A 26,529-nucleotide genomic window follows, 5' to 3' on the forward strand; every position below is an offset into this window, starting at 1 on the left:
ATGTTTCACTATAATGATCACATCAGACGGTCAATTTTCATTTTGTGAATATTCATTGATTGAATCTCAAGAACAATTTAGATTTCCAGAAAGTCTATTTTTCTTTAATTTCTATTATGTTAATGGTAGCCATTTCTTATGAAAAAAGTGGTTGTGTCTTATGTTAAATGTAGACTTTGCCTCTTTTACCTTGGGTTGCTTCAATCTCAAGAACAATTTAGATTTCCAGAAAGTCTACTTTTCTTTAATTTCTCTTATGTTAATGGTAGCCATTTCTTATTAAAAATGTAGTTGTGTTTTATGTTAAATGTAGACTTTGCCTCTTTTACCTTGGGTTGCTTCAATCTCAAGAAAAATTTAGATTTCCAGAAAGTCTATTTTTCTTTGATTTCTCTTATGTTAATGGTAGTCATTTCTTATGAAAAAAGTAGTTGTGTCTTATGTTAAATGTAGACTTTGCCTCTTTTACCTTGGGTTGCTTCAATTTCAAGAACAATTTAGATTTCCAGAAAGTCTACTTTTCTTTGATTTCTCTTATGTTAATGGTAGACATTTATTATGAAAAAAGTAGTTGTGTCTTATGTTAAATGTAGACTTTGCGTATTTTACCTTGGTTTGCTTCAATCTCAAGAACAATTTAGATTTCCAGAAAGTTTACTTTTCTTTGATTTCTCTTATGTTAATGGTAGCCATTTCTTATGAAAAAAGTAGTTGTGTCTTATGTTAAATGTAGACTTTTCATCTTTTACCTTGGTTTTTCTTCAATCTCAAGAACAATTTAGATTTCCAGAAAGTCTACTTTTCTTTGATTTCTCTTATGTTAATGGTAGCCATTTCTTATGAAAATAGTAGTTGTGTCTTATGTTAAATGTAGACTTTGCATCTTTTACCTTGGGTTTCTTCTATCTCAAGAACAATTTAGATTTCCAGAAAGTCTACTTTTGTTTGAATTCTCTTATGTTAATGGTAGCTATTTCTTATGAAAAAAGTAGTTGTGTTTTATGTTAAATGTAGACTTTGCATCTTTTACTTTGGTTGGTTCAATCTCAATCACAATTTTGATTTCTAGAAAGTTTACTTTTCTTTGATTTCGCTTATGTTAATGGTAGAGATTTGTAATAAAAACAGTAGATGTATCTTATGTTAAATGTAGAGTTGCAAATTTTACTTAATTCAATCTCATGAATAATTTTGATTTGTAGAAAGTCTATTTTTCTAATGAAAACAGTTGATGTGTCTTATGTTAAATGTGTCTTTCGACTTGCAACATTTTCTGTGATATTTTTCATGACAGTAGTAGATATTTCTTATGATAGTTGTAGACAGTCTCAAGAATCATTTTGATTTCCAAAAAGTCTACTTTTGTGTGATTTTACTCATCTGAGTGGTAGATATTTCTAATGAAAACTGTACATATAGAGAGATAACGGTGTTAGTTTGCTTTAACCTGCTATAGCAAGTCAAAATTAGTTGGGTATCTATGCCTTAAAGCACACAAGTGGAACTTTTTTTTTTTGTTACAACCATTTCGCTCGTTTAGGCCTTTGCTTCTCTCATACGCCTCAAATTTAATTTTTTATTTATTTACATTTAAAGTTTCTGGGTATTTAATCCTCCCCAGTCCCCCAGTCTTCACTGAACAAAATTCCACAAAACCCCGCGAATTTTCGAACCCTCAAAACCAACCTCTCTGCATTTCAACCCGTTTCCTCCTCCTCAGTGTTACACTTCACCACCAAAACGCACCGTTTCGATCCCCAAACTGCTCTGGAATCTTACTACTTCAGCCTTATCGAACAATGGAGCTTCAAGCTAAGGCGATTGTCATTACAAAACCCTAGGAAATTAGGTTTTGCTATCTCCGATGGGTAAGCGGAGCTCTCTGGTAGTCTTGTCGTCGGATGACGACGAGGCCGATCGTTCTCTGAGCTCCAATCGGAGAAGTACAAGATCGTCGGCGACGAGGTTGGTCTCTACGGCGCCGGCGAAAAACCCCGGGCGAGCGAAGAAGGCTCGGGGTTTGAGCTCTCGCTCTAGCTTGGGCTCAGTGTCCACTGATTGGGATGATGTAATGATTTGTGAATTTGTTTGGTTTAATTTTGAATTTTTAGTGTTGAGTTCAGTAAGAAATTAGCTGTGAGAATCTGATGTGAGATTTTTATGTGATGCAGGTTAGATTGTCGTTTGGAGATTTTGATGAAGAGTCCAAGGTACCTGCTGGTATGCCATTGCTGAGATTGTAGTTTTTCGTGCTCGTTTTGATTTTATTTCTGTGATTTTTATGATTCTAAGCAGTGTTGATTTGCTTATTGTTGCATAATTGTGATGGTTATGTTTTTCTAATTCGAGAGTGATGTGAAATCATGAATTGGTGTTACTTCAGATTGTGCATAGTTAAAACTGATACAATGATATGGGGCAGCCAAAAAGTTTTGTCTGAATGCAAATATTGAGTTTGATTTAATTTGCTTAGAGCTGAATGGAAGTGGAAATGTGAATCAGGTTTTAGAAGGAGGAATTCAAAGGAGTTATGGGTTGAGAAATACAAACCTTGTTCCTTTGAGGAGCTCGCTGTTCACAAGAAAAAGGTTAAACTTTTTGGCTTGGTTTTGCAAACATGACTGGCTGTAGCCATTTTGATTATTATTTACTTTTTTCTTTTACAGGTTGAAGAAGTTAAGGGCTGGTTCGAAGAAAGATTAACAAATTCAAAGGTTGTTGGTATATGGCTATCAAAGTTTTCTCATATAATTTAGATGTTCATTTAAAGAGTATCACCAACAGTTTGACTTAAACTGAAAACACGAAGGACTTCCTATATTTGGTAGACTTCTTTAGTTACTTGTTCAAGTACACTGATAAAATTAGTAATTTCTTTTATATCATGTGAATACCTTTTTGCCATCTTTGTGTTGAAGGATAGGTTCAAGTTTATTCAAACAAACTGTTTTTCTGTTTTCTGTTGTCTTTGTAATTCATTGTTCTCAATCTCATATATTTTTTCTTCGATTTACAGGGTAAATCTTCTAATCATGCTCTTGTCATCACTGGGCAAGCTGGAGTTGGAAAATCTGTATGTAGTCTAGTTTTCATTCATTTATTTATTCTTGCTAGCTTGGGTACACTATGGGGACACTTGCTTAATTAGTTTATGATTTCCGTTCTTGAGAGTATGCAAATAGTGCTGTCTTGTCCTTCCCATCAGTTAAAGAGAATTTTCAAAGCCAAATGTCCACACTAACTTAATTAACGGGCTTTATTACCTGCCTCATTATCTTCTCAAATTTTTTAACTTTCTGCTGCATATGAAGTTATCCAAGTAGAATACTATGATAAATCTGACTGTTGTCAGTCTAATCATGGTGTGTGGATCTTATTTGTTTGCCACAGCCGTTATTAAAATTTGTTTTGTTTGCTTCTTTGCTTTTTAAAAACATGCATGTCTGTATTGTAATGTAATGAGTTTTGCAATTTACTTCTTGAAAGAACTGTCTAGTGCTTGCTTTTCCATATTAATAAGAAATTTTGGTTCTGTTAATCTTGTAGGCAACTATTCATGTGATTGCATCTCAACTTGCTGCTACATTGTGTGAATGGAGCACGCCAACTCCAGTAGTTTGGCAAGAACATTTATATAACTCTAGTACAGGTATAGTAGATTCTGTTCATGGAGATACCTGGGACTTAATAAATTATTCAAATTTGAAGCATTCTAATGGATACTTTGCTGTTTCTGGCATATACCAATTGGCTTCTAGGAGTACAATACATGTCCAAGTTGGAGGAATTTGAAAATTTTGTGGAGAGAGTACGGAAGTATGGTTTGATTCCATCATCCCTTAGTGAGGGTTCAAAAGCATCAATTATACTCGTAATTGACGACCTTCCGGTGACAAATGGTAAAGTTGCTTTTCAAAGACTTCAAAACTGTTTGCGTCTTCTTGTGCAAACAACTTGTACACCAACTGCTATATTGATCACCGACCGTGGTAAAGCTGATTCCGAAGATCAGACTGCTGGATACTTGGATGAACTTCCGTTGTCTCTTCAAAGTGCTGGGGCCTGTAAGGTTACTTTCTCAGCCAATTATTTTATTTTAAGAAGTGTTTCTGAGGCTACTACTGAATACCTATTTATTTCAGACTTATTTCAGACTATGTTTGGAAATTTCAGGTCTCCTTCAATCCTATAACTTCTAATTCCATCAAAAAAGTACTGTCTAGAATATGTAAAGAAGAGCAGTGTAATGTGACTGCTGAACAGGTTGATCTAATTGCAAAAGCAAGTGGAGGTGACATAAGAAATGCAATTACATCTTTACAGTTCTTCTATTTGAAACCAACTCCCATGCATTTGCTTCCTTCATCAATTACTCCTCCCAGGTTTGGTAAAGGGAAACAAGCACCCTTGTATGCTAAAGGAAAACCAGATATGGATAATGGTTATTCCTTACTTTTTGGAAGAGATGATACACTTTCTCTATTCCATGCCCTTGGGAAGTTTCTGCATAACAAAAGAGAGACTGAAGATATCATGGAATTGGGTATGTTGATTCAAATCATATGTAGCTTTGAATCGTGGATTTTATTAGTTTCCCAGTGTAGCATGGGGGAGGTTCAATTACGCATGAGATGTCACCTATGAGCTTATGCTTTTGTTTTGTAGATGGAGCTGCATTTCACGTGCGAGAAGATTTGTCTAGACTACCACTGAAAATGGATGCTCCGGAAAAGATTCTTTGTCAAGCTCATGGACAAGCTAGGCCAATTGCGGATTTTCTACATGAAAATGGTGATTTTTCTTTACCTAGATGTTGTAACTTGATGTTATGAAAACTACTTTGTCTTCGTCATGCATGGATACAAAGTGGATGGACAGGAACAAAAGTCCATGAGAGGGAAAAAGGGTGGCAACTTGATTTTGTATTGTGTTTTTTTTTTTCGTGAAATTGTTGCTGCGTTCTAACTCTTTCACACAATTGTCTTTCAGTTCTGGATTTCCTGAGTGAGGAGGCAATGGATGATTCCTGGTCAGTTGCTTCATATTTAAGTGATGCTGACTTGCTTCTTGCTACCTTCCGCGGAATGTTAAGTAGGCAGTATGAGGCAGAGAATGTTCTACAGTCGGCCGGTGCTTCAGTTGCAGTTCGTGGTGTGCTATTTGGAAATAATCATCCATTGCCGTCCAGGTATTCTTTATATGCTTCACTTAATCCTACTGTATGAGCAAGGACTCATGCACTTTCAGATGCATAACTTATTCTTAATTTCTTACAAGTATGCAGGTGGCATGCTGTTCGGCGGCCCAAGCTCTGGCAGGTTGAGAAGTCATCATTTTACAACAAGGTTGTTTTTAAGAGTTTGCCCCTTTGCACATGCCATTCTGTTTTCTAAGAATACACATAAATGTATTTGCTAAATTGGAATAACAAAGTAATTCCTGCAGTAAAAGGACTAGACTTGAAATAAGCAATACTATAGAAAATCACTAGAATTGTTTCTCCTTTCGGTCAGGCATGCTTTGGCTGGCCAACATCTAGGGCTGATTGTACTATATATTCGAGTTGGTCCTTATGCATCTTTTGGAAGATGTTCAAGGTCTAAAACTGTAAACTGGTGTATGTTTTTCTGATTATGGTACTTATTTGTGACTTCTCTGCAGAAGGAGATGGTAAATCAGAGATTCAGTGCTTATAATGGAATGTGTTCATCAGATTTGACGGTTATAGCTACCGAGTACATGCCTGCATTTAAATGGCTTGGATTTAGGGCACAGGGAGGTCTTGAAGAGAATGTCGAAAGGATGAGTTTGGGTGATCAAGACAGCGAAGTTGAGGACGATATAGAAGATTGGTAAGGAATAGTAGTTAGAGCTTAGGAAGCAATCTTTGCTAAGATTCGGTTTGTTTTGTATAGTAATTGCTGCAACAGAAAAGAAAAATGACAGAGTTTGCTAGCAATGTTAGATTTGGCAGTCTCAGTTCTTTGTACAGTCACTTGTTGAAGTTTAACTTTATTAGAGCAGGAGTCTTTTTAGTCTTTTCATTTGTAACGAGAAAATCAGAAATACAAAAGAAAATTAAAAAATAAAGGAAAAAGGAAACACAACCCAAATTACAAGAGTATAAATGTTTCTGGAGAAATAGAATCAACAAATTCCCAAAATTTGCCTCTACGGAATTGACTCTTTTGTCCCGAACATCCTCTTTAGTCTTTTCAGAGCCGCTTTTGGGGGCGCACGATATTCTTCACCTACGCAATTCTTGAACTCGGAGAAAAAAAACACCGGCGATTCCTCCGGTCAGTTTCTCGGCCTCGTCTTCATCATTGGGCGTTTGGGTTTTGAAGCTCGTTGATTACAATAACAGTTCAATCCTCAAGGGAGAGTTGGGCTTTTTTCAAGGGTATACATACACTTCTCTCAACTTGTTTATCACTTTCAGTTTTTTCTTTTACTCTTTTTTGGAACTGTGATTTCTGTTTACAATAGTTGTGGTTGCACTTAATTTGTGGGTATATATTGTCATGGTGGAAATTGGATTGTGGAATTTCATTAGTGAAGATATTGTCCTGTCAAAATGGTGGTTTTTATATGATTTGGGTTTTGTGGCTTTTGATCCAGAATGGAGCATTAAGCTTCATCTTGCATAAGCCTTCATCTTGTTTTGCTGTAAGAAACTACTTCTTCAATGGAAAAGGGTTTATAAGAATTAAGAAGAAAGGTTGACTTGATAGCTTTCCAGTAGTTTAGTACTGTAGTAATACACAGAGGCATTGAAGAAACACCAGTCTGTACCAGCTAAGTTTTCTCTTTATGCGAGGTCTCCTTCTGGCTTCTGTTTATTTAAGATTACATAAATCTAGTTTGTAGGTATTGCATATCCAGCGATTACTTTTCACCATCACCATAACTATTTCGCGTTTTGCATACCATGTATTTCCTGTATAGACAGAAAAACAAGTTACTCAGCTGGATACATGTTATACTTGTTTTTTTTTCCTTCTACTTTCTTACCCACTCTCATCTCTAAATTAGATGGCTAGCCATGTTACTCGGTCGAGGGTGCAGGCACAGCTTCAGGAGCAACAAGCAAAAGCTAGGTGGAATACACATCTTACCAAGATACTTGCAAGTTTAATGGTTGATCAAGTACACCAAGGGAACACAAAGAACAGTTACTTTGGCATGAAAGCATGGAAATATATCTGCGATGAATTCTACAAGAGAACGGGTCTGAAGTGGGACAAGGAACTGAAGAACCGATATGCAGATATGAGGAAGATATATGTTATAATCAAGTCACTTCTTGATCGTAGTGATATCAGTTGGGATGAAGCCACAGGGACTATCACAGCCAGTGATGAAGTATGGGCTGAATACACAAAGGTATATATTCCTATTCTACCTGTTTCATTGACAGAACTCTACACCCAAGTGACCCAACTGATGTGGTTAAATCTTCAAGCAGGAACATGCTGAAGCAGAGGCTTTAAGAAACAGTGGCTGCCCAATATACAAAGAACTATGTATAATATTTTCAGAACCAGCGACCAACGGAAAGCATGACCTTCCAAATGAACACGAGGAAGGGACTCCTAATTTTCATCAATTGGACCCATTGTCCTTCCAGCAAGTAGTACTTTCCTCATCGGAATCTGAGGAAGCAGATGCTGCTGCAGATCATAAAGAAACAGTTCAACCCATTATGCCCAGCAGTGCTGGCATCCGCAAAAGAGGGCGCAAGGGCATTGATGATGCCATCGCAGGAGCCATCTTAGAGATGGCAGCTGCATCAAAGCTGAGAAAAGCTGCTATACAGCAACGTGACGCCAGATATACCATAACTAATTGTATTAAAGCTCTGGATGAGATGAAAGGTGTTGATGAGCAAGTCTATTTCGCTGCTATTGATCTGTTCAACGATCCCACTGCAAGGGAGTTGTTCCTGTCTCTCAAACGTGACAAGCGCTTGATTTGGTTGCAGCGCAAGTGCAGATCAAGCAGCTGATCCTGTTCCCTAGATTATAATTCTCAATGTGCCGTGTTTCATCTAAACCCATATCATGTGAATATTATTAGGCCATATTATTACTCATATATATATATATATCAGTAGTAACCTGGTTTTACCTGATTATCAAATTCAAACTTATAGAATTCTGGAAATCAAACACAATTCTCCCAGACAGTTTAATATGGTTTTTAAACTTCACCGGCAAAGTTGTTACCCATTCCTTCAAAGTTACCCATTATAACCAAGCCAAGTTCATGTATATACTTGCCAGAAAATTATTGAACATAATCAAGAAAAGTAGAAACCATCTATTTCTCATTCATTTCCTCGCTAGATCAGTTACAACCCAACACACAGATGGACCTAAACCCTGAATACAAAATTCACAACACAAGAAACTAGCTAGGCTAGGCTGGGTTAGGCTTCATTCAGTCAGACCTTAACAATTAAAACCCTAAATCTAAAGACTCCATCTTTAAACCCTACAACTCCTAAAGCTACCACCTTTGATTCAATGCCAGTCGCACCATTCTCAGAAGAAGTCAGAAATCACTACTCATCTTGGAGCTGATACCCCACAATGAGCACAGCATCACCACTCTTGTACTCCTCAGCTATACATGGGCTTTGACCCGATTGGGCCTGGTCATTTGGGCCATTGGGCTTATGCTCCTTGGGCACCTTCACCCTCAGCACACCGTTCTTCATAATGAACCGACCCTCCTCCTTCCGGCACGACGGCGGGAGGTGAAGAACCGTCTCGTAGCCGCTGGGGGAGCCTTTGATGATGAGAGTGTTGTTCTTATTAATCTCCACGTGGATGTCTTCAACGCCGAGCCCCGGCATGGATTTCGTGAGGTAGAGCGCGTCGTCCTCGTCGTTGATGAGAAGACCGGAGCGGTGGAGGTGGTCGGGGGCGTCGTCACGCGCGCGCTGCGGCGATGGCTTCACGATTTGGTAGAATGTGGAGGAGAAGGAGCGGATCGAGGAGGGGATGGGGATGGGGTTTGAGGCGCGGGTGAGGATTCGGCTGAGTAGGGTTGCAGAGGACGCCAGTGGAGAAGCTCTGAAGCTCTGCCGAGAGAAGAGTGTGTGATCAGAGTGAGAGCGAGTGTGAAGAGTGTCATAGACAGCGTGGCGTTCGGATATTGGAGGAGAAAGAAGTTTCTAGAAATGAGAGAAGTATCTCAAGTTGGGCCACGGCTGGGGGAGCTCTCATGGGTCCCAATCGGCCCACTTCTCGACCCCTCCGGTGACGGAGCGCGACGATATTCGCCGAACCATGCCCCTCTAAAACACCCTCGGCCACCACAGAACGCCGTGGGTGGAGCTTTTGAAAAGACTTGGTCGGCGTCGCCGTCATCTCGCCACTACTTAAACGAGGAAGCACGAGGCCGACCGTCACCTTTGTGAAACCTTATTCGCATGTAAATAGAAAATAAATTAAATTTACGATTGAACTTCTTTTTCTCATTCATTAGATAGAGCACAGATTGTAAATGCAACACACAAAGAGGATAGACAAACTCACAACTAAATTAAAATTGAAAAACAACACAAACCCAAACTAGGGTACGGTAGATCTAAAATCAGAAACTTCATTGCAACACATCAACAATCAACACATATGGATGGCTGGCTGCTGTTGTTGTACTCGCAAGTCGCAACCAACTCAACTTCCAAAGACCACAGACGGAGCTACCTTAGGACCATGGCACCTCCCAAAGTTTCTGAAAAATGTCAATTAACACTATACTATTAGTAGAATTGTCTGGTTATGCTTATTATTGGCATCCCCAATGTTTTTGAAAAATGTCAATTAATCATATTCTATTAGTAAGATTGAATGGTTATGATTGTAATATATAGGTCTAGCTTCATGTTATAATATATATTTCCATTTTCATCGCCTCTTCCCGTATCGATCCATCACCACAATCAATTAGTTAGTAACTAATCATTTTATATACATCTAAATTTTCAATATACATATAGTCATTTACATATACATAAATCACATTTACAACGAATAATTAGGTTTAGAGATTATGAGAAATCATTAATTTTAATTTCAATTAACACATAATTTGTTATGCGATTTGAAATTATTATATATCTTTTTTCGTACTTTATATCTCGGCCTCCCTAAACCTACATTTCTGGCTCTGCCATTGTCAGAGACCAATAAACTCCCATCATTATTCTCCACACCAAAATTTTTGAGCGAACTTGTGTATGTCAAGATATACAACCTAATAATACCCAACCGGGTCGGATTGTGAAACTAAACTAAATAATATTTGGGTATTACTTTCAAAAAAAAAAATATATTTGGGTTTTATTAGCTCTCTACACTTGAGGCACAATGAAAAACAGAAAAAAATTCCCTCAAATCATCACTATCCTACATAAGCATAAGCTAATTAAAAATTTATTACGATTGGTCGCATACAAAAACTATAAAGTTTTCTTAACTATTTAACCATGATTTGATTTGCCCAATAATGGATTCTAAAACTTCACTCTTTAGTTCATTTGCGTGTTAATTTCTCCCAATATCTGAATTCCATATAGACAAAATTTGTTGTTCTTAGTATGGAAGAGTGTGCTCATATTGATAAGATCATCAGTTAGTATATGACCAACTGAACAAGTATCACGGAAATAGTTTACGGAGCAAACAAACCAGATTCGTGTGATAATTTCTCAGCTTCAGTGGAATGACAAATGCACCAATAACTAAACTGTTGATGAATTGATCGATTCCAAATTGTTTCTCATGACTTCATTTTTTATTAGGTAGATGAACCAATCCATAAAGCATCCTATAGTCTCACATTGTCACCTGTAAGGAATTACCACGAGAAACCTGCAGAAAGCTTATCTGAGTTCTGCTATAAATTTGGATTAACATTAGCTGTTTGAAAGTAGTAAGGTTGGAGCATTACTGCGGTTTCAGCTTACTGTAGTAGCATTTCAAACAAAAAAGTTAGGAAGTAAACCTTTATAAGACTAAAACCTGAACACTTCATTAGAAATAATTGGATAAAAACTACAGTTAACCCACAAGAAAAAAAGAACACAGAAGAACATTCAAACCTATCAATCTTACATAAAAAACAAGGCTGTTGAATGTTGAAACTAATTAGATACTCCCTTACCATGCGTTTCCGTTGTTTCCTAATCTGCCTACATTGTGTTAAGTTTAGGGAATCCATGGGGATGGATATATACACAAAAACTGATTAAAGAGCTGTCATTCTTTCCAATTCCACACCTTTCTCCTCAATTTAGTAGCCTCTTGATATCCAGCTCCTGATCAGCACTTTTGGCTTGGTTATATAGTGACTCAAACGCCTGCATACACACACTTGAAAAGCCTACCATTGACTCAAACACATGTGGAAACCCCATCTGCAGGTTATTTATGGTCATGGACCTCGTCACACTCACAAGCTTTTCATGCTTGCTCTTTTCCTCTTCTGCTTTTGCTCTCAACTTCTCCACCTTTGCTCGCTTATCAGCGACTGGGTTCTTTGCTGTAGCGCTAGAAGAATCTAGCATCGAGAAAGAGCCGTGTTTGGACTCAAGTGACCTGAGTTGACTTGACTTCTTCTCAAGCTCTTTAAACACGGATTCTGACTTCCTTTTCTGCTTGTTTTCCTCGGCTTGTTGAACTACAATGGCATGCACTACAGTTAGGAAGCTCTTGATTCCTTCAGATGCTACTTTGTCTGGGATCCGATCGACTGCATGGTGCCATTCTTCACAGAATGTGTAAATTCTTGATTCTTGGCTTGTTTTTGGTAACGGATTTCTCCTAAACTGGAAGAGACTAAGACGGAGCCACCCTGTAAGGGACTGGATATAGTCATATTGAGCCCTGACCAGGTTACAAAAGGACTGGTGCCATTGCTGGACATGAACCTCAAGCTGGAGAGTTGATTGCCTGTGAATCTCAGACGTGGGCTCAGTAGATGGTACGGTATTCAGGTATTTGAGCTGCTGAACTATATGCTTCTGGACTTGGTGGCACTCATACATGCTTCTCCACATACACATCAATCTACAAAAAAGCAAGCAAAAAGTATTCTTTCAATTTTCCAAATGTAAACAAAATGACCATAAATTCTCCAGTTTATGGACTCCACACCCCAAAATCATCAAGTATAAATATGAACCCGTCTAATTGAAACAGACATTGACGAGTAGAAGTCATAAAGCTCATTTAAATTAAGCAAGAACCAATAGAAAATCAAAATAGATATAAGCAGCTCTACAGCACACTATGAAAATCAAAATTTGCATGCTTACAACCTAGATCATATTCTAGTATAAGGTAACAGGATGAACACAGTAACAGAACTTATCAAAGAAAGAAGTAAAAACTACAGAAAGATAGTACATTACAATCTGTCACAAATTTTGTATGGGTTTGTGGCCCTTCTCTGAAACACATAGTACATTCATGCCCAGAAAAATTGTCTTATTGTCTTTTACAGTGGTACATCCATAAAACAAAAGCAAAACAAAGAGGCATAAAACATCCATAAAAGTAGTCAAAAGTAAATATTCAACACTTTACATTCTGACTTAATATCAGAGTTGACTTAAACTCTGCTGATCCAGAAATTTTAAATCTCCTGGCTATCTACTGGAGCACATATGACATAAGAAGTTAAAATTAGACAGAGGGTAAAAATAAAGACTAACCCTTTGACAAGCTCAAGTAGTTGAGGGTACAATTCTGTGTCCCTTATCTTGATGATCTCAGCAGACGTTGTCTCAATGGCCTGAGAAGAAACCATCATTTGTGACTCCAACTTTTCTACCTCTTTCTTGGTCTTCTCAGTCTTCACATAATCTGCTGCCCTCTTCATCTCTAGCTTCTTCAATGTTGAAACCCTCTTCTCATGCTCTATCTTTATCGTCTCTGCCTCCTGAAAACCATCCAAGAAACAAAAACATAAATATCTCATGGGATTTTACACGATCACATTGAATAAGTATGAAATCACCTTAGTAAAAATAAATAAAAAGTTTACCTTGACTTCCTGGAATAGCTTCTTCTCCCAAGCATAGAGCCTCTCCACAGTAGAACAATGGCTGCTATGTACCACACCATCACTCCCCATTTCGCTGCCTAAATGACTTAACACCATTTCGTCGCACCCCATTTTCCCGAAAACATTGAGTTTAGGACTCGAACCCCATGCCCATGTGGATGGAGTACTCAAATTACAACCATGGTTATATACTTTACCTGCAAGAAAGAAACACATGAAAATTATTATTATTTTCTCTCAATTTTCTCAGATACAAACAGAGCTAAACGAAATGTAAAAATTTCAAAACCAAAACTTGCCTCCTTTAATCTGAGAAGAGAATCCAGGAGTTGGAACTTCCAAGAGAAACGAGAGCTGGCCACCGGCATCGGCAGCTTTAAGAAAATACTCATCAAGCTCCTTAATGATCTCCACCAGATCCTTAGCATTTCTAGACACCACCATTGCCATCGAGCTCGCTTCACTGTCCTTCGAAAATCCACTGACAATAGAAGGCGGCGCCACGGTGCTCGCCGCCCCGGTGACAGTCGTAACCACCGCCTCCGATGCGGTGGTCGTAGCCTCCCATTCCTCCTCGGTCACCGACCGAGACGACGACGGCACAAAAGGGTCCCAGAAATCCCACGTGGACGACGGCGGTGGCGGAGGAGGAGGCGGCAGGGCGGTGGAGGCGGTGGAGGTCCAAGTAGTCTCGGAACTTGGGCTACGCGGAGGAGGCGGAGGCGGTTGGAGTGGGGTCTGCGGGGTTTGAGGCGGCGGCGGCGAGTGGTGGGTGTGGTTGTTGAGGCGGTGGTGGTGGATGGTTGTTGGGTGGCTGGGGTGGTGCTGGTGGTGGAGGGTAGTTTCGGCATTTGAAAATTGAAGCAGAGCAGCACCTGTGCTTCGGAGAGATCTTAGGTACATGGAGTGTGAAGCCGACCAAGCTTGTCTTGCTTTCACTAACTGCTTCATGTACCTCTTCCTCGATTTACATCTCGACACCATTTCCTCTCTCTCGATTCTCGAGTAGCAACATCCCATCTTCACTTCGATTCAACGCTAAAAAAACAAAAACAGGAACAGGGTGTGAACAAGAACACAAAAAAAGAGCAGGGCTTTAGAGCTAGTGATGAAGCTTGAAGACAGCCATCAATGGAGGGTCAAAGGTGGTCGATTTGGAACACATTTTTCAGGTAAAGTATTATTCTTTTAAGCTCTGAAAGACTAAAACACTCTTTTCATCTCAGACAGAGACAGAGGAACACTTACCTAAAGGAAAATCGAACTGTTGTACTGAGTTGCAACGTTGTTGCTGATGCAGGTTTTTTTTTTATGGGTTAGGAGAAACTACATTTGCTCGGTTTGATCTGCAACTCGGTTTGTTCTGATCTGAGACTCTTTCTCTTTCTCTCTCTGGAGATTTGGGAATTATCTAGGATGTGGTTGAGGAAGGAAAGGACAGGGAGGGGTTGAGGTGTTCCAGGGACAATAGGCCTTGGGCAGAGAGCTAGTGTGCCATTGTATATTTGAAATTTGGATGACCAAAGTACCCTGAATTTGGGTTTGGATTTACTGGACTGGACTTGTTTTGAGTCAGTGACTCAGAAGAAACTATACAGTCATGAGTCTGTCAGTATCCAAAAGTGCAGTTCGACCGTTTATCTTTTTCCTTGGTTTAACAAAAAATGGAAGAATCTTAATGAGAAACTTCGTGCAAGTTAACAAGAAGGCACGAAGTTAACAAGAAGATAGATTTGAACCTCCATTGTAAACTTGGTTGTATACCATGGTATAGATTTTGATCTTATCAGTTTATCTATTAAGTTTCATAATTTACATATTGAAACAAAGGGAGCAAATTCCACCCTAACTTCTCCACTTTGTTTTTCACCCACTTAAATGAATAACACGTGTATCTCACTCAAAAATGGTCTCACTCTCCCGGCCAACTCCCTTTTTTCTTCTTCTTCTTCACAACTCTCTGCAACTCCCAGCCCTACCTCCAACTCCCCCTCCTCCACATTCAACCCTCCCCAACCCCCACCCAAGCCCTCTCTTCCGACTCCCTCCGCCTCTCTGTCCTCCATTCCCACCATCGCCTCCCCCGTCGTCTCCGGCGCCTCCACCGGCTCCGGCCAGTACTTCGTCCACCTCCGCCTTGGCCCCCTCAGCAGCCCCTCCTCCTGGTCGTCGACACAGGCAGCGACCTCGTCTGGCTCCGCCTTTCTCGCCCACCACTCCTCCACATTCTCCTCATTCCGAGTGCTTCCGCCTCCGCTGCCCAAAGTGTGGTGGTTCATGCTGGCGACATTGGTGGTGGGTTTTTTTTTTTGGTCTGAGGTTGGTGATAGGTTTGTGGAGGTTGGAAGAGGGGTGTGGAAGAGGATGAGGTTGGGTTTAGGAGTGGAGGACAGAGAGGCGGAGGGAGTCGGAAGAGAGGGCTTGGGTGGGGGTTGGGGAGGGTTGAATGTGGAGGAGGGGGAGTTGGAGGTAGGGCTGGGAGTTGCAAAGAGTTGTGAAGAAGAAGAAGAAGAAAAAAGAGAGTTGGCCGGGAGAGAGACCATTTTTGAGTGAGATACACGTGTTATTCATTTAAATGGGTGGGGAGCAAAGTGGGGAAGTTAGGGTGGGGAGCAAATTTACTCCCTTAAAACAAGTTTCATCATTTTCTGTACGTGGTGAAAGTATGACATTCATACAGTTGAGTTTAAAAAGTAAGATTGATAAGGTTTGAAGAATTGTAATGCTTATTTTTATTCAAAAAAAGTTGATAATATTAGAGTTTTTGGGGGTATATAACACACTAAGTAACTCTTATAACAATGCTATGACCAAAGTAAGCTTTGTGATGCATTTCGACAAAACAAAAAACAAAAATGTTAAACTACAGTTAAAACATACAACTTATTTGAAATGAAAAGTAATTAAACTTAAAAATTTGAAGTATGTTATCTCTTAAAGTATCAACCCTAAAAGGAGAAACATTCAAGATTCAACAATATATCCTGGGTTGCCAAAGCAGTAACCAATTGAAGCTGAGAAAATTAACTCTTTGCTTTGGTTGAGAACTATATAATTATTTTCCTAACTGTTCTTCATAATTCCAACACTTTGAACGTCATTTTGATTTTTTGAAATATTGGCCACATTTACGCTCCAGAATTAATGAGATTTCATGGCCCAACAATTCGTGATGTCCGTTGTACTGTGGAAATTAATTTCTGAAACATAACGTCAAAACCTTGGGGATAAACTTCAGGTTAATTGGAAGGGAACAGTAAAATTAGTTAAAAATAGCAATTTTACCTTGAGGATCCTAAACCCTTTGAAACCACAGTAAAAAAATGGTCTAGTCAGATTGTACTGGTCTTCCATGTTAATCTATCTTCGAGGATCAAGAAAATCATAGAACAGCTCAAAAATTAACAGGCATTAAAATAAGAGCAGGATTAGTACTAATTAATTAACAAGGACAGCATCATTCTTCCCCAGTATATTCTAAAACAAAAGTGTTGTTTGATTCGGGATCAGATGGCAGAGAAGGGTATCATTTGGGGCGTTAAATCTTGTTTTCTATCTCCTTGGTTCTTCTGGAAAACAATGAACAGTCAGCATTTCTGGGTTTAAACTTTAAACTTATAAATGGCAGCAACATTTCCTTTCCGATCTTCCATTTTTATATTACAACCTCTACTTTGTTGTTCTGTCACCACATGCTTCATGGCCCTCTTCATGCATATTGTATAATTCTATTTCACTATTTTACCCTGAAAAGAAAATGTTACCGAGGTTTGTGCAGCAATTATTACTAATTTACCAGAAAATTACAGCATATGCTTGGAGGTTGCAGTACTTCGTCAGCTTCAGTAGTTCATGGAACATTGTTGGGATTTTGTTTCTATATCTCTACTACTATAAACTCAGACCCTTAAAAACTTCATCAAATTATGAACTTTCATAATTACCCTTAATGAATCAACTAATACAAATAAAAATCAAGGGTTGTTATAGTAAAAAAAAAATAAAAAAAAAAATTAAATAAATAAATAATCATACAAACTACTGATTAGTAAGACAAATAACTGTATAATACGGTAACTTAATTAACCGCTCACGCTTATCTTTAGTCATGCCCAGACTTGATACGAGTCCGGAGAGGTTGTCGACTCGGGGCCTCGAGGTGTAGGGGGCCTAGAAAAGAATAATCACTGCTTCCTCCGTCATAAAATACATTAAAATATGAAATGAATTTCTTTCTGCTCCATTGTGTCAGAATTCATAACTTTTTTATTTTTATTTTTTACTGCAATCAGTGCAACGAAAGAAACAGAAAGGTATAAATGTATAAATGGAAGGGCCCAGCCATGATTGTTATAATTATACATACCAATTTCGTGAAGAGGTATGATTATATCACAAATTAATGTTAAAAGTCTATACCATTTAGAAAAAAGAAGAGGTGATAGCTTAAAATAGGGTTATATTGTAAATAAAATCACTAAAGTAATAATCATAATCCAAATACTTTGGATATGTAGTTAAATTTTGAGTTTATAGATATAGTTCTTGAACATTTTTATTTAAAAAAATAAAAAATCTTAGATGCAAACTACGATTTGAGGGCCCAATTTTGAGAGTTCGACTCAGGTCTGAAAATTTCAGATTCGGCCATGTTTTTAGTTGATTGTGATTATGATCCCGTATAAATATGCACAGGTAAAAGACTATATATATATAGAAGCCGTGAGACCTACTCTCTGCTAAGAGTATATCCTACCTGCGGACCACACCTAAATCAATCATCAATGTACTTGTAGATCTGCATAAAATGTTAATTATTGCACAAATAATTGAAGTATGTATCAATTTTGCTCTTATTCAAGGAGAGGAGACCTAGCTAATTAATATTCTTGTTTCTTTGTTCATCGAACACAATATGGCGATGAACATTAAGCCATGAGCTGGTTATATGAAGATTAAATGAGCTTGTAACTACAAAAAAAAAAACTATCACGCTAGTAATTAATTCTATAATGAGGACTAAATTCGAGGAATATACTATCGTAAAATTTGCTCTATTTTTTAGAGACAATAGTTGCTTTGTTAAGGGTATGTAGCAAACTACTGTATTGTTACAAACACGGGTATGTAACAATAGGACGTGCTTGCTCAATCAGAAATTCAGTAAAAAAATTGATGATCAATTAGGGGGGAGCATCATTGTGTTCTCATGTTCTTCATAATGCTTTTGGGTCAGTGGCCCAAGACGAAACACAAGGCCCAAATCTACATTCTAGGCCCAACTCAAAGATAAAGTCCTCCCTCAGACTCCGGATGACGCATCAGTTCGTTAACTCGTTCCAGAGGTTGCGAACTCCAAGAAAGATAAGAAAGTTCACAACCCACGCGCACCCTCACACCACCCAACCTCACGCTCCCACTAGCACCTCCCGATTCTTCACTCTATCCGTCCCCATTTCGGCGCGTGAGAATTACGCTCCTCCACCACCTCCCTTCAATTAATAAAAAACAAGGAAAATAAATAAACAACCAAAACCGCTCAAAGCTTTCCCATTCCCTCTCCCGCTATCCACAGAGCTTACAAAACCAGACCCAGGCGCGTGGACTGAACGCGCTGCCATGGCGGAACCAGTCGTAGACGCGCAGTACCTGAAAGAAATCGAGAAGGCTCGCCGAGACCTCCGCGCCCTCATCTCCGACCGCAACTGTGCTCCTATCATGCTTCGTCTCGCGTAAAACTCTCATCTCCATCTTTCAATTTCGCTCTTTGCTTTCATCCGTTAACTGAAATGGAGCTTAGAGTTGACCAGAATGCTTAAAATCTCTGCATGATTTTGATTGGTACAGGTGGCACGATGCTGGGACCTACAACGCTGAAACGAAGACCGGAGGGGCTACTGGCTCTATTAGGAATGAGCATGAGTTGAGCCACGGAGCTAATAGTGGTTTGAAGATTGCGGTTAATTTTTGTGGTGAGGCTTTTTACTTTTTACTTAGTTTCACTGATTCAAAAGTTACACTAATTGAAAGTGTTTGATCTTCTGCCAGATTTAGTTGTTGTACTGATTCTTGTTTTTTTCGCTGATTTCGGTGTTGTTTCTGTTTTGATATGCAGAGGAAGTGAAAGCAAAGCATCCTAGAATCACATATGCTGACCTCTACCAGGTGAATATAGTTATTTTTGTGTATAGCCTTTTAGGATTATATTGTACTTCATGTTTAGCATAGCTGTAAGGAAATTACACGAAAAATCTCGGGTTACTCTAGTACAGAGTTAGGGTCTTTATTTTGATGAATTATGCTGTGTGTGATTTGGAAAGGTTATATATTTTTTTTAATGATCTCAGCTTGCTGGGGTTGTAGCAGTCGAGGTCACCGGAGGCCCTACTATCGAGTTTGTTCCCGGTAGGAAGGTATGCTAGTGATCATGATCATGGCTTGATGGCTGTTGTCAATAGCAGTAGAAGTTGTTGGGTTCTTTTTAATGAACTTTGTGTTTATTATAATCTTAATCAGGATTCATTGGAATCTCCTGAAGAAGGAAGGCTTCCAGATGCTAAAAAAGGTATATGCATGCCTATGTACTAGGATGATCACTATCATTATTCATTATTGTGCTTTTGCTTATTAATAGTACTGGAATGCTTTGGCTGTTCAATTTTGATGCAGGTGCACCACATTTGAAGGACATCTTTTACCGCATGGGTCTGTCTGATAAGGACATTGTGGCACTGTCTGGAGCCCATACATTGGTATATCTATAGCTTTCTACAAGGATGACTAATCACTTTGTGTCACACTTTTGCTATTTATATATAGTACATGGAACTTATTGTTCTTTGGTTCTGTAGGGTAGAGCACATCCAGAAAGGTCAGGCTTTGATGGCCCTTGGACAAAAGAGCCTCTCAAGTTTGACAATTCATACTTTGTGTAAGAGAATTGCTAATATTTTTGAACATTTTATTTAATAGGAACAAATTTAGTATTAACAAATTTCAGTGTCATCTGGACACCCTTTTCTTTTAATTTGGTTTTGCACTGATAAGTTCCAAGGTCTAACTACGGGTTTGACTATACGAAAATGTTTTCAGGGAGCTACTGAAAGGAGAATCAGAGGGGCTGTTGAAACTACCCACAGACAAGGCTTTATTGGATGATCCTGCGTTCCGTCCCTATGTTGAACTCTATGCAAAGGTAATTCAAGCCTAGGTACTTCTGGGAACTTGGGTGAAATGTTATTGTGGATCAACATGTTTACCTTTCCCGTCAATTACTTTTGTAGGATGAGGATGCATTTTTCACAGACTATGCAGCCTCACAGAAGAAACTATCAGAGCTAGGCTTTACTCCACCTTCATCTAGTGTCAAGGAAGCTGAAAAGACTAGTGTGGTAGTGGCACAAAGTGCTGTTGGAGTTGCGGTTGCCGCTGCTGTGGTGATTCTGGGTTACTTGTACGAAGTTCATAAAAGAGTCAAGTGAAGATGTCTTCCTTTCTTGTATATCATAAGAAACCAGTGAATCATATTTCTTGTCCTATTCAGAGAACAATAGTACTTATTGTCAGTGGAACCTTGCACTTTTGCTGTAATAAGTTCTAAGATTCTCGATTCAGCTTATAAAGGACATATTGCTGGTATTTGTGACTGCATTGCTTGCCTTTAATAACTTGATCAAGAAAATTGAAGAGCACAATTGAAAGATGGGGAAAGAAACCTTACTGCTTGTTCAAAAAAGGAACCAATCCTTTTCCTGTTCTCTGCAAAATCCTCCTGCCAAACTTCCTTTATTCTGATTCATCTCAACCCTCCATATAAAATGAACTGCCACAAAAACCTGTTTTATTAACTAACACTGCAATTTCAGAAAGGCTGCATACCAGTTCCCATGGCCTCATTACGGTCTGCAAAGGCAAGGCAACTCTACCTGCAGGAAATTGAGAAGGCTCGCCAAGACCTTCGTGCTCTTATCTACAGCAAGAACTGTGCTCCTATTATGCTTCGTTTAGCGTAATTGTCCCTTCTTCCTTTTTCCTTCTCTTGGTTGTTCCACTAAACTTGTTCTTTAATGTCTCGTGTTCCTATTGTTAGCTTAACTATTTGGCCTACCTAATTGTGTCCCTTCTTGGACTGTAAAGATGGTACTTTTTGAATAAAAAGTTGAATATTATGGAATGGTGATTAGTTTTCATGACTGAGGGTTCTCATTATTTTGATAGATGGCATGATGCTGGAACATATGATGCTAAAACAAAAACTGGAGGGCCTAATGGCTCAATCAGGAATGAGGAAGAGTTAAAACATAGTGCCAACAATGGACTGAAAATCGCGGTTGATTTATGCGGTAAGCTAAATATAAGTCTCAATTGAGACTTTCTTTATGTGTTTCTGATTCTGGTATCATTCACAGAAGAAGTGAAGGCCAAGCACCCAAAAATTACATATGCCGACCTCTACCAGGTATAATACTTCTACGTGTTTGATAGTTTAATAACTAATGTTAGTCAAAATCACAATATCACTTACTTTAAAGGCTGGTTTCTAGCTTGCTGGGGTTGTTGCAGTAGAGGTCACTGGAGGTCCACCTATTGATTTTATTTCGGGTAGAAAGGTATGCATATCGAAAATAATTTTTGTATGACATATACCTAGGTTGTATATCTTCAATATCTTTCTTTATCTCTCAATCAGGACTCAAAGCAATCACCACCAGAAGGCCGTCTTCCAGATGCCAAACTCGGTATGCCATCAACTACGCTGCTAGTATTTCATGTGCTAAAAAATTTGCTCACTGCATTAGTTTCACTTTGTTCACAGGTGCATCACATTTAAGGGATACTTTTTACCGCATGGGACTAGATGATCAGGACATTGTGGCTCTATCAGGAGGCCACACATTGGTAACTTTTGCAATCTGAATCTGACCATCTTATCTTCACTGTACTTGATCAGCATTTATAGAAATTTATCTCATATCATGGTCCTATAGGGAAGGGCACATCAGGAGAGATCAGGCTTTGATGGACCCTGGACAAAGGAGCCTGCGAAGTTTGACAACTCATACTTTGTGTAAGACATCCATAGAAATGTTATCTATTTATACATGCAATAATCAATGTAATGTTTGGAAATGTGAATTCTATGATCAGGGAACTATTGAAAGGGAAGTCACAAGGACTGCTGAAACTTCCCACAGACAAGGCTTTAGTGGAGGATCCCGAGTTCCATCACTATGTCGAACTATATGCAAACGTAAATTGGCTAAAGTGTCTATGTGCAGTTGATAATTTTACGATATCACATCTTCCAAAATTAAGATCATTCGTATGTGTATTGGCAGGATAAGGATGCATTCTTCAGAGACTATGCAGTATCACACAAGAAACTATCCGAACTTGGCTTTAGTCCACCTTCTTCAGGTCAGAAGGTAGGACTTGCTCTTAGCATTGCTGCTATCCTAGTTTTGGCATTTGTGTGGGATCAGTTGACAGATATCAGCCCAGACCCTTATCTATTATGGAAACAATACAATAATTAGGGTCCATGGATACTTATGTGTGTAAACGAGTACATACCCCGTGTAATTTGATTGGTATTGGTATATATTCTTGCTCAATCCAGAGCCAGAAAACGAAGAAATAAAGATCTCACTGGTGTTGATCGAAAACAAGCTATATATATTTATTCACTCAAATAAAGATGTTCTGTTTACATTGCATATATGATTCCATAGAATATCTGCTATTTAAAGGAGATCAAGTTCATCTCCAATAAGAATTTGGCTTGTAAGTATGCTCGAGTTAAACAAAGGGTCTGGAAACCAGGCAGGTATAAGGCTGAGGCTGCCAAATTGGTGGAGAAGAGCCTAGGAAGGTATCCAAAGCCGGGTCTGCTTGATACATGTCAAAAGAAACAACACTAGTTAAGTAATTACTCATTTCCAAATAAGATGAAGGAAACATAGAAATATAAAAAAAAATTCATTGTTATTCATTATCTTTGAAGATGGCCCAAAAGGCATACATAAATATAAAACTTAAATGAGTTTTTTTTTTCTTTGCTGAGTGGAGTAAGCCTGATACAGCTTCAACTACACACTCCCATTCTCTCTACCAGAAGACGATAATCGAAGGAGAACAAGTTCATCTCCACAACTCCATCTCCAGCCTAAACCCCCGAACTTAGATTAGTTATATAGCAGATACTTAATTAATTTGTAAGAGACTAAAGCAACTTAGATTACTTATAAACCCTAAAGCAACTTAGATTACTTATTAAGCCCTTGCCCTTGGACTTAAGGAGAGAGTAATGTCTTGAAATACCCTGAGCCTCTTCTCAATCTTCTTCGGAAACATCCCTGCATTGTTTCCATTGCCAATCGCCTTCCCTGCTTCATTTGTTGGGTCAATCATAGCAGCAATGATGGCATCCTCAAAGTCCTTGTTATCAGGCAACAATTGAGCCATCTTGTTGTTCTCTTCATTTTCTTCAAGTGACAGCCTTCTTCTGGTCTTGTTTTCAGGTACACCCAACTCCACGGTAGGCTCCATAGTAGGCTTTGTTGGGATCTCAATTGCATCAGTCACTCTCATATTGGCAGCATTCCCAGACCTAGTCCTTTTAAGGGTCTCAGCACATTGAGATTGAGTACTATTTCCGATTGAGCCCTGCTTCGAGTAAAAAGGCTGCGCAGCACAATTCAGTGAGTTCAGCACGTTGTTGTTGTTGTTGTTTCTAAGAGGAGGCAGAACCTTGGTTCTGGGCTGAGTCAGCAGCAAGGAGTTAATGTTTTCGTCAGAAAACTCGTCGATTTTGACAGATTCCATTCGAGGCGGCAATGGGGTGTGGTGATTGTCTCTGCAAGGCTGAGGCTGCCAAATCGATGAGGACCCAAGAAAGGCATCAAAAAGCCTGCTCTGTTCGACTCGATCCAGACCCTTGTTCATCATCTCAGACTCCAAGTCCTTGAGCATTTGCTGCGCCCTTTCATAGGCTTTGAGATGGGAATCTGTTCCTCTTGGCCCATCAGCCACCGCAGGCTTAACTCGCCGGAGATTCTCCTTAGCCTCCGTGATTCTTCCTTGCTTCATTAAGCAGATTCCGAGATTGCACATCTTGTTGTTGTCTGGTGCAATTGTTAGTGCTCGTCTGTATGCATCTTCGGCTTCAATGTAGTTGTTCTGCTGCATCAAAGCCCACCCCAAGTTCCCCTGAAAAACACAGAACCAATTAGTATTAGTTTCAACTGCATAAAACTTGGCTTGCATTCTAATCTAAATAGTCTCAATCTATTGACCCAGTTCACATTTCTTCAATAATTTGGTTTGTATCTACAATAATCTAGTCAATTAGCACTAGACCCAGATCAGATTGATTCAACATTTTTGAACTGAAACAACAAAGCTTGGGCTTTTGGTTATGGTCTTACCAGTAATCTAGTGGCTTCTTGTTCCACAGAGACTTGAAACTTCTTCCCTTGAGATCTAGCAGTTTTGGTGCGTTTGCCATTGAAAGCCATTCCTTGTTGAATCAAGAACAACTTGTGCCTCAAAAGCGCTATTTGATCATCCAATCTTCCACATCTCTGCACCAAAATCAAACCCAAATCATTAGTCCAAATCGAAACACACAAAATGACATGACTGTTGAAATGGTACTGGGATTTCTGAAGATTTGTTACCTTATAAAGATCCAATAGAATGTTGTCAAGTGACTCCTGTGCTTGATCCGAACACCGATGCCTCAATGACTTGATAGCTTCAATTGCTTCCTCAGCCCTATTCTGTTGCTTCATCACAATAGCCATGTCCTTCAAAGCACTGTCAACTCTATCCCCGGAATTAATGGCAGCCCAGAACAGAGGAATAGCCCTCTCTGGATCCTTATCCACTAGCTTTTCATATCAAAAACCAAACACCGATCAATTACAGAATGAATTAGAGAAACTAAAAACTAATCTGGATTTTGGAATCGAATTTCAAAACGAGCCCAGAATCTTACTTGAACATTCTTGGCTCTGACATAGGGGGTGTCACCAACTGGGACCTTATGAGTCACATGGAACGACTCGGAGCGAGTCCGCAAAACTCCGAGAGGCTTGGCCGGAGAGGAAGGAGCAGATTTGGTGGGTCTGAAACCGGGAGGAGCATTCCACATATCTTGCATCATCTTCGAATCCGAAATCAATTTGATCAAAAGATGAACAAGACAATATGGAATCGAGAGGTCACTGAGAGGCTTCAGAAGAAGAAGAGAGGAGGAGAGTGAAGGGAACGGTGTGATTTGTGAAGGGGTATTAAGAGAGAAGAAGAATGTATAGAGTGAGAGATTTGAAATTTTGACCGTTGGAGGTTACCGTTCTACAAACTAGCCGTTGGGAAAAGAGAAGAAAATTAGCGTATCTGTACAGGTGGGCTGTTTGTCTAAGTTCGGGTTAATTATTTGTATTTGACCCTCTTGGTTTACGGTTAATTTTTTTATTTTCATATTTTAGGGGTTAATTACCATGTATGTTTGATTTTGTTGGAATGTGATTATGACTTTGGTTGTCATGGTTTGAAGAAGATTTCAAAGAATTGAGGAGGCTTGATTTGGGGTAAAAAGAAGGAAAGATTTTAGGATATAGAATGAAAATGTATATAGAAAATTGTAATCTATGGTATGAACACAATTCAAGTTTACCTTGCAGGGTTTGTTGATTTGTAAGTTTTGATATAGATTGAATTGTGTGGTCGAAATGTTTATTCTCCGCCATGTAATCTGATAACATGAATCGTACATCTTGTACATGACCTTTTAAGGATATGTCTAGGAAAATCGCTCGAGCAGATTCATGAAAATTTAGCGGATTGTTTTTATGCTCATTTTTCTTTTTTGGATGATCAAACTATCTATCGATTTGAGTGATCATAAGAGGGATGCAACTACCGAAAAAACAAATGGTAGTGATGGTAAGAACAAACGAGAATGGTACTTGAACCATGGAAAGATCTAGGGTACAGTAGTCGGAAAGAGTGCACTTGCACACTTTTCAATTTGTAAAGGTTTACTCGAGAGCAAGTATACGTTTGATTAGGGGTGGGCATCCGAAACCGGTCCCGAAGGCCCGTCCCGATCCCGTCCCTAAAATTCACGGGACGAGACGGGACTTCGTTTTGAATATTGAAGGCCCGTCCCGATCCCGTCCCGTTTTGAAAAATCGGGTTCGGGATCGGGCCTTATTAGCTGGATCCCGTTTAGGCCCGGCCCGTCCCGTTTAAAAAAATAAATGTGGTGAGTTAATCTACACCTTCTGATCTGTGGTAAGTTGTTAACCACTTAACCCTAATTGGCTAATTCTATCATAGCCACTCTTCACTTCTTTGATCTCTCTCAGTCTCTCTCACTCTCTACGAACTTGCGAAGTGCGCACTCTCTCTCTCTCGCACTCTCTCTCTCTCTCCTCCTCTACT

General features: G+C 39.1%; 6 protein-coding genes across 7 annotated transcripts in view; 4 read left to right on the forward strand and 2 right to left on the reverse strand.

Annotated features, from left to right (window-relative positions):
* LOC101295759 overlaps positions 1-14,100 on the reverse strand; it is a 36,871-nt gene extending 22,771 nt beyond the window's left edge. Inside the window, exons 1-6 of the mRNA XM_004289031.1 lie at positions 13,380-14,100; positions 13,060-13,277; positions 12,728-12,954; positions 11,341-12,080; positions 9,252-9,430; positions 8,589-9,088 (exon numbers count right to left, since the gene is read on the reverse strand). Of these exons, the coding sequence (XP_004289079.1) occupies positions 8,589-9,088; positions 9,252-9,430; positions 11,341-12,080; positions 12,728-12,954; positions 13,060-13,277; positions 13,380-14,100 (2,585 nt within the window). The remainder of the gene's footprint in view (positions 1-8,588; positions 9,089-9,251; positions 9,431-11,340; positions 12,081-12,727; positions 12,955-13,059; positions 13,278-13,379) is intronic.
* LOC101294007 (cell cycle checkpoint protein RAD17-like) lies at positions 1,696-6,119 on the forward strand. The gene is made up of 12 exons (XM_004287744.1): positions 1,696-2,068; positions 2,172-2,220; positions 2,503-2,588; positions 2,667-2,714; positions 3,017-3,073; positions 3,547-3,649; positions 3,759-4,069; positions 4,174-4,543; positions 4,666-4,791; positions 4,990-5,188; positions 5,285-5,345; positions 5,662-6,119. Exons 1-12 carry the CDS (start codon positions 1,865-1,867, stop codon positions 5,854-5,856), a joined length of 1,809 nt encoding a protein of 602 aa, XP_004287792.1. The 5' UTR covers positions 1,696-1,864; the 3' UTR covers positions 5,857-6,119.
* Positions 6,233-8,139, forward strand: LOC101294296. Of its 2 annotated transcripts, none has more exons than XM_004287745.1 (3): positions 6,233-6,403; positions 7,036-7,386; positions 7,469-8,139. In XM_004287745.1, the coding sequence occupies exons 2-3, from the start codon at positions 7,036-7,038 to the stop codon at positions 8,006-8,008; spliced, it is 891 nt and encodes a 296-aa protein (XP_004287793.1). In that variant the 5' UTR covers positions 6,233-6,403; the 3' UTR covers positions 8,009-8,139. The 2 variants fall into 2 exon arrangements, with proteins under 2 accessions (XP_004287793.1, XP_004287794.1); XM_004287746.1 differs by having other exon boundaries at positions 6,315-6,403; positions 7,069-7,386.
* A 4,551-nt stretch (positions 14,101-18,651) lies between the features above and the next one.
* On the forward strand, positions 18,652-20,919 carry LOC101294792 (L-ascorbate peroxidase 3, peroxisomal-like). The gene is made up of 9 exons (XM_004287747.1): positions 18,652-18,812; positions 18,928-19,052; positions 19,196-19,245; positions 19,428-19,493; positions 19,597-19,645; positions 19,750-19,832; positions 19,932-20,011; positions 20,173-20,275; positions 20,364-20,919. The coding sequence occupies exons 1-9, from the start codon at positions 18,700-18,702 to the stop codon at positions 20,559-20,561; spliced, it is 867 nt and encodes a 288-aa protein (XP_004287795.1). The 5' UTR covers positions 18,652-18,699; the 3' UTR covers positions 20,562-20,919.
* A 47-nt stretch (positions 20,920-20,966) lies between these two features.
* Positions 20,967-22,616, forward strand: LOC101296044 (L-ascorbate peroxidase 3, peroxisomal-like). Its single transcript, XM_004289032.1, has 9 exons — positions 20,967-21,088; positions 21,298-21,422; positions 21,489-21,538; positions 21,624-21,689; positions 21,770-21,818; positions 21,896-21,978; positions 22,068-22,147; positions 22,228-22,330; positions 22,419-22,616. Exons 1-9 carry the CDS (start codon positions 20,967-20,969, stop codon positions 22,614-22,616), a joined length of 876 nt encoding a protein of 291 aa, XP_004289080.1.
* Positions 22,617-23,344: 728 nt separating this feature from the next.
* Positions 23,345-25,246, reverse strand: LOC101296331. The gene is made up of 4 exons (XM_004289033.1): positions 25,079-25,246; positions 24,759-24,971; positions 24,507-24,662; positions 23,345-24,288 (listed from the first exon to the last, which is right to left on the reverse strand). The coding sequence occupies exons 1-4, from the start codon at positions 25,244-25,246 to the stop codon at positions 23,353-23,355; spliced, it is 1,473 nt and encodes a 490-aa protein (XP_004289081.1). The 3' UTR covers positions 23,345-23,352.
* Positions 25,247-26,529: the final 1,283 nt, after the last annotated feature.

This window comes from Fragaria vesca, linkage group LG1 (assembly GCF_000184155.1).
Source record: "Fragaria vesca subsp. vesca linkage group LG1, FraVesHawaii_1.0, whole genome shotgun sequence".
Taxonomy (NCBI): domain Eukaryota; kingdom Viridiplantae; phylum Streptophyta; class Magnoliopsida; order Rosales; family Rosaceae; genus Fragaria; species Fragaria vesca.

Excerpts from the sequence above, each read along its gene's own strand:
- LOC101294792 (XM_004287747.1), top strand. The coding sequence starts at position 18,700 with ATGGCGGAACCAGTCGTAGACGCGCAGTACCTGAAAGAAATCGAGAAG. Across the intron at positions 19,494-19,596 it reads AGTTTGTTCCCGGTAGGAAG|GATTCATTGGAATCTCCTGA; the intron begins GTATGCTAGTGA and ends AATCTTAATCAG. Across the intron at positions 20,012-20,172 it reads TTTGACAATTCATACTTTGT|GGAGCTACTGAAAGGAGAAT; the intron begins GTAAGAGAATTG and ends AAATGTTTTCAG.
- LOC101296331 (XM_004289033.1), bottom strand. The coding sequence starts at position 25,246 with ATGATGCAAGATATGTGGAATGCTCCTCCCGGTTTCAGACCCACCAAA. Across the intron at positions 24,972-25,078 it reads TCAGAGCCAAGAATGTTCAA|CTAGTGGATAAGGATCCAGA; the intron begins GTAAGATTCTGG and ends TGATATGAAAAG. Across the intron at positions 24,663-24,758 it reads TTCTATTGGATCTTTATAAG|AGATGTGGAAGATTGGATGA; the intron begins GTAACAAATCTT and ends ATTTTGGTGCAG.
- LOC101294007 (XM_004287744.1), top strand. The coding sequence starts at position 1,865 with ATGGGTAAGCGGAGCTCTCTGGTAGTCTTGTCGTCGGATGACGACGAG. Across the intron at positions 2,069-2,171 it reads TGTCCACTGATTGGGATGAT|GTTAGATTGTCGTTTGGAGA; the intron begins GTAATGATTTGT and ends TATGTGATGCAG. Across the intron at positions 2,589-2,666 it reads TCGCTGTTCACAAGAAAAAG|GTTGAAGAAGTTAAGGGCTG; the intron begins GTTAAACTTTTT and ends TTTCTTTTACAG.
- LOC101294296 (XM_004287745.1), top strand. The coding sequence starts at position 7,036 with ATGGCTAGCCATGTTACTCGGTCGAGGGTGCAGGCACAGCTTCAGGAG. Across the intron at positions 7,387-7,468 it reads TATGGGCTGAATACACAAAG|GAACATGCTGAAGCAGAGGC; the intron begins GTATATATTCCT and ends ATCTTCAAGCAG.
- LOC101296044 (XM_004289032.1), top strand. The coding sequence starts at position 20,967 with ATGGCCTCATTACGGTCTGCAAAGGCAAGGCAACTCTACCTGCAGGAA. Across the intron at positions 21,539-21,623 it reads CATATGCCGACCTCTACCAG|CTTGCTGGGGTTGTTGCAGT; the intron begins GTATAATACTTC and ends GCTGGTTTCTAG. Across the intron at positions 21,690-21,769 it reads ATTTTATTTCGGGTAGAAAG|GACTCAAAGCAATCACCACC; the intron begins GTATGCATATCG and ends TCTCTCAATCAG.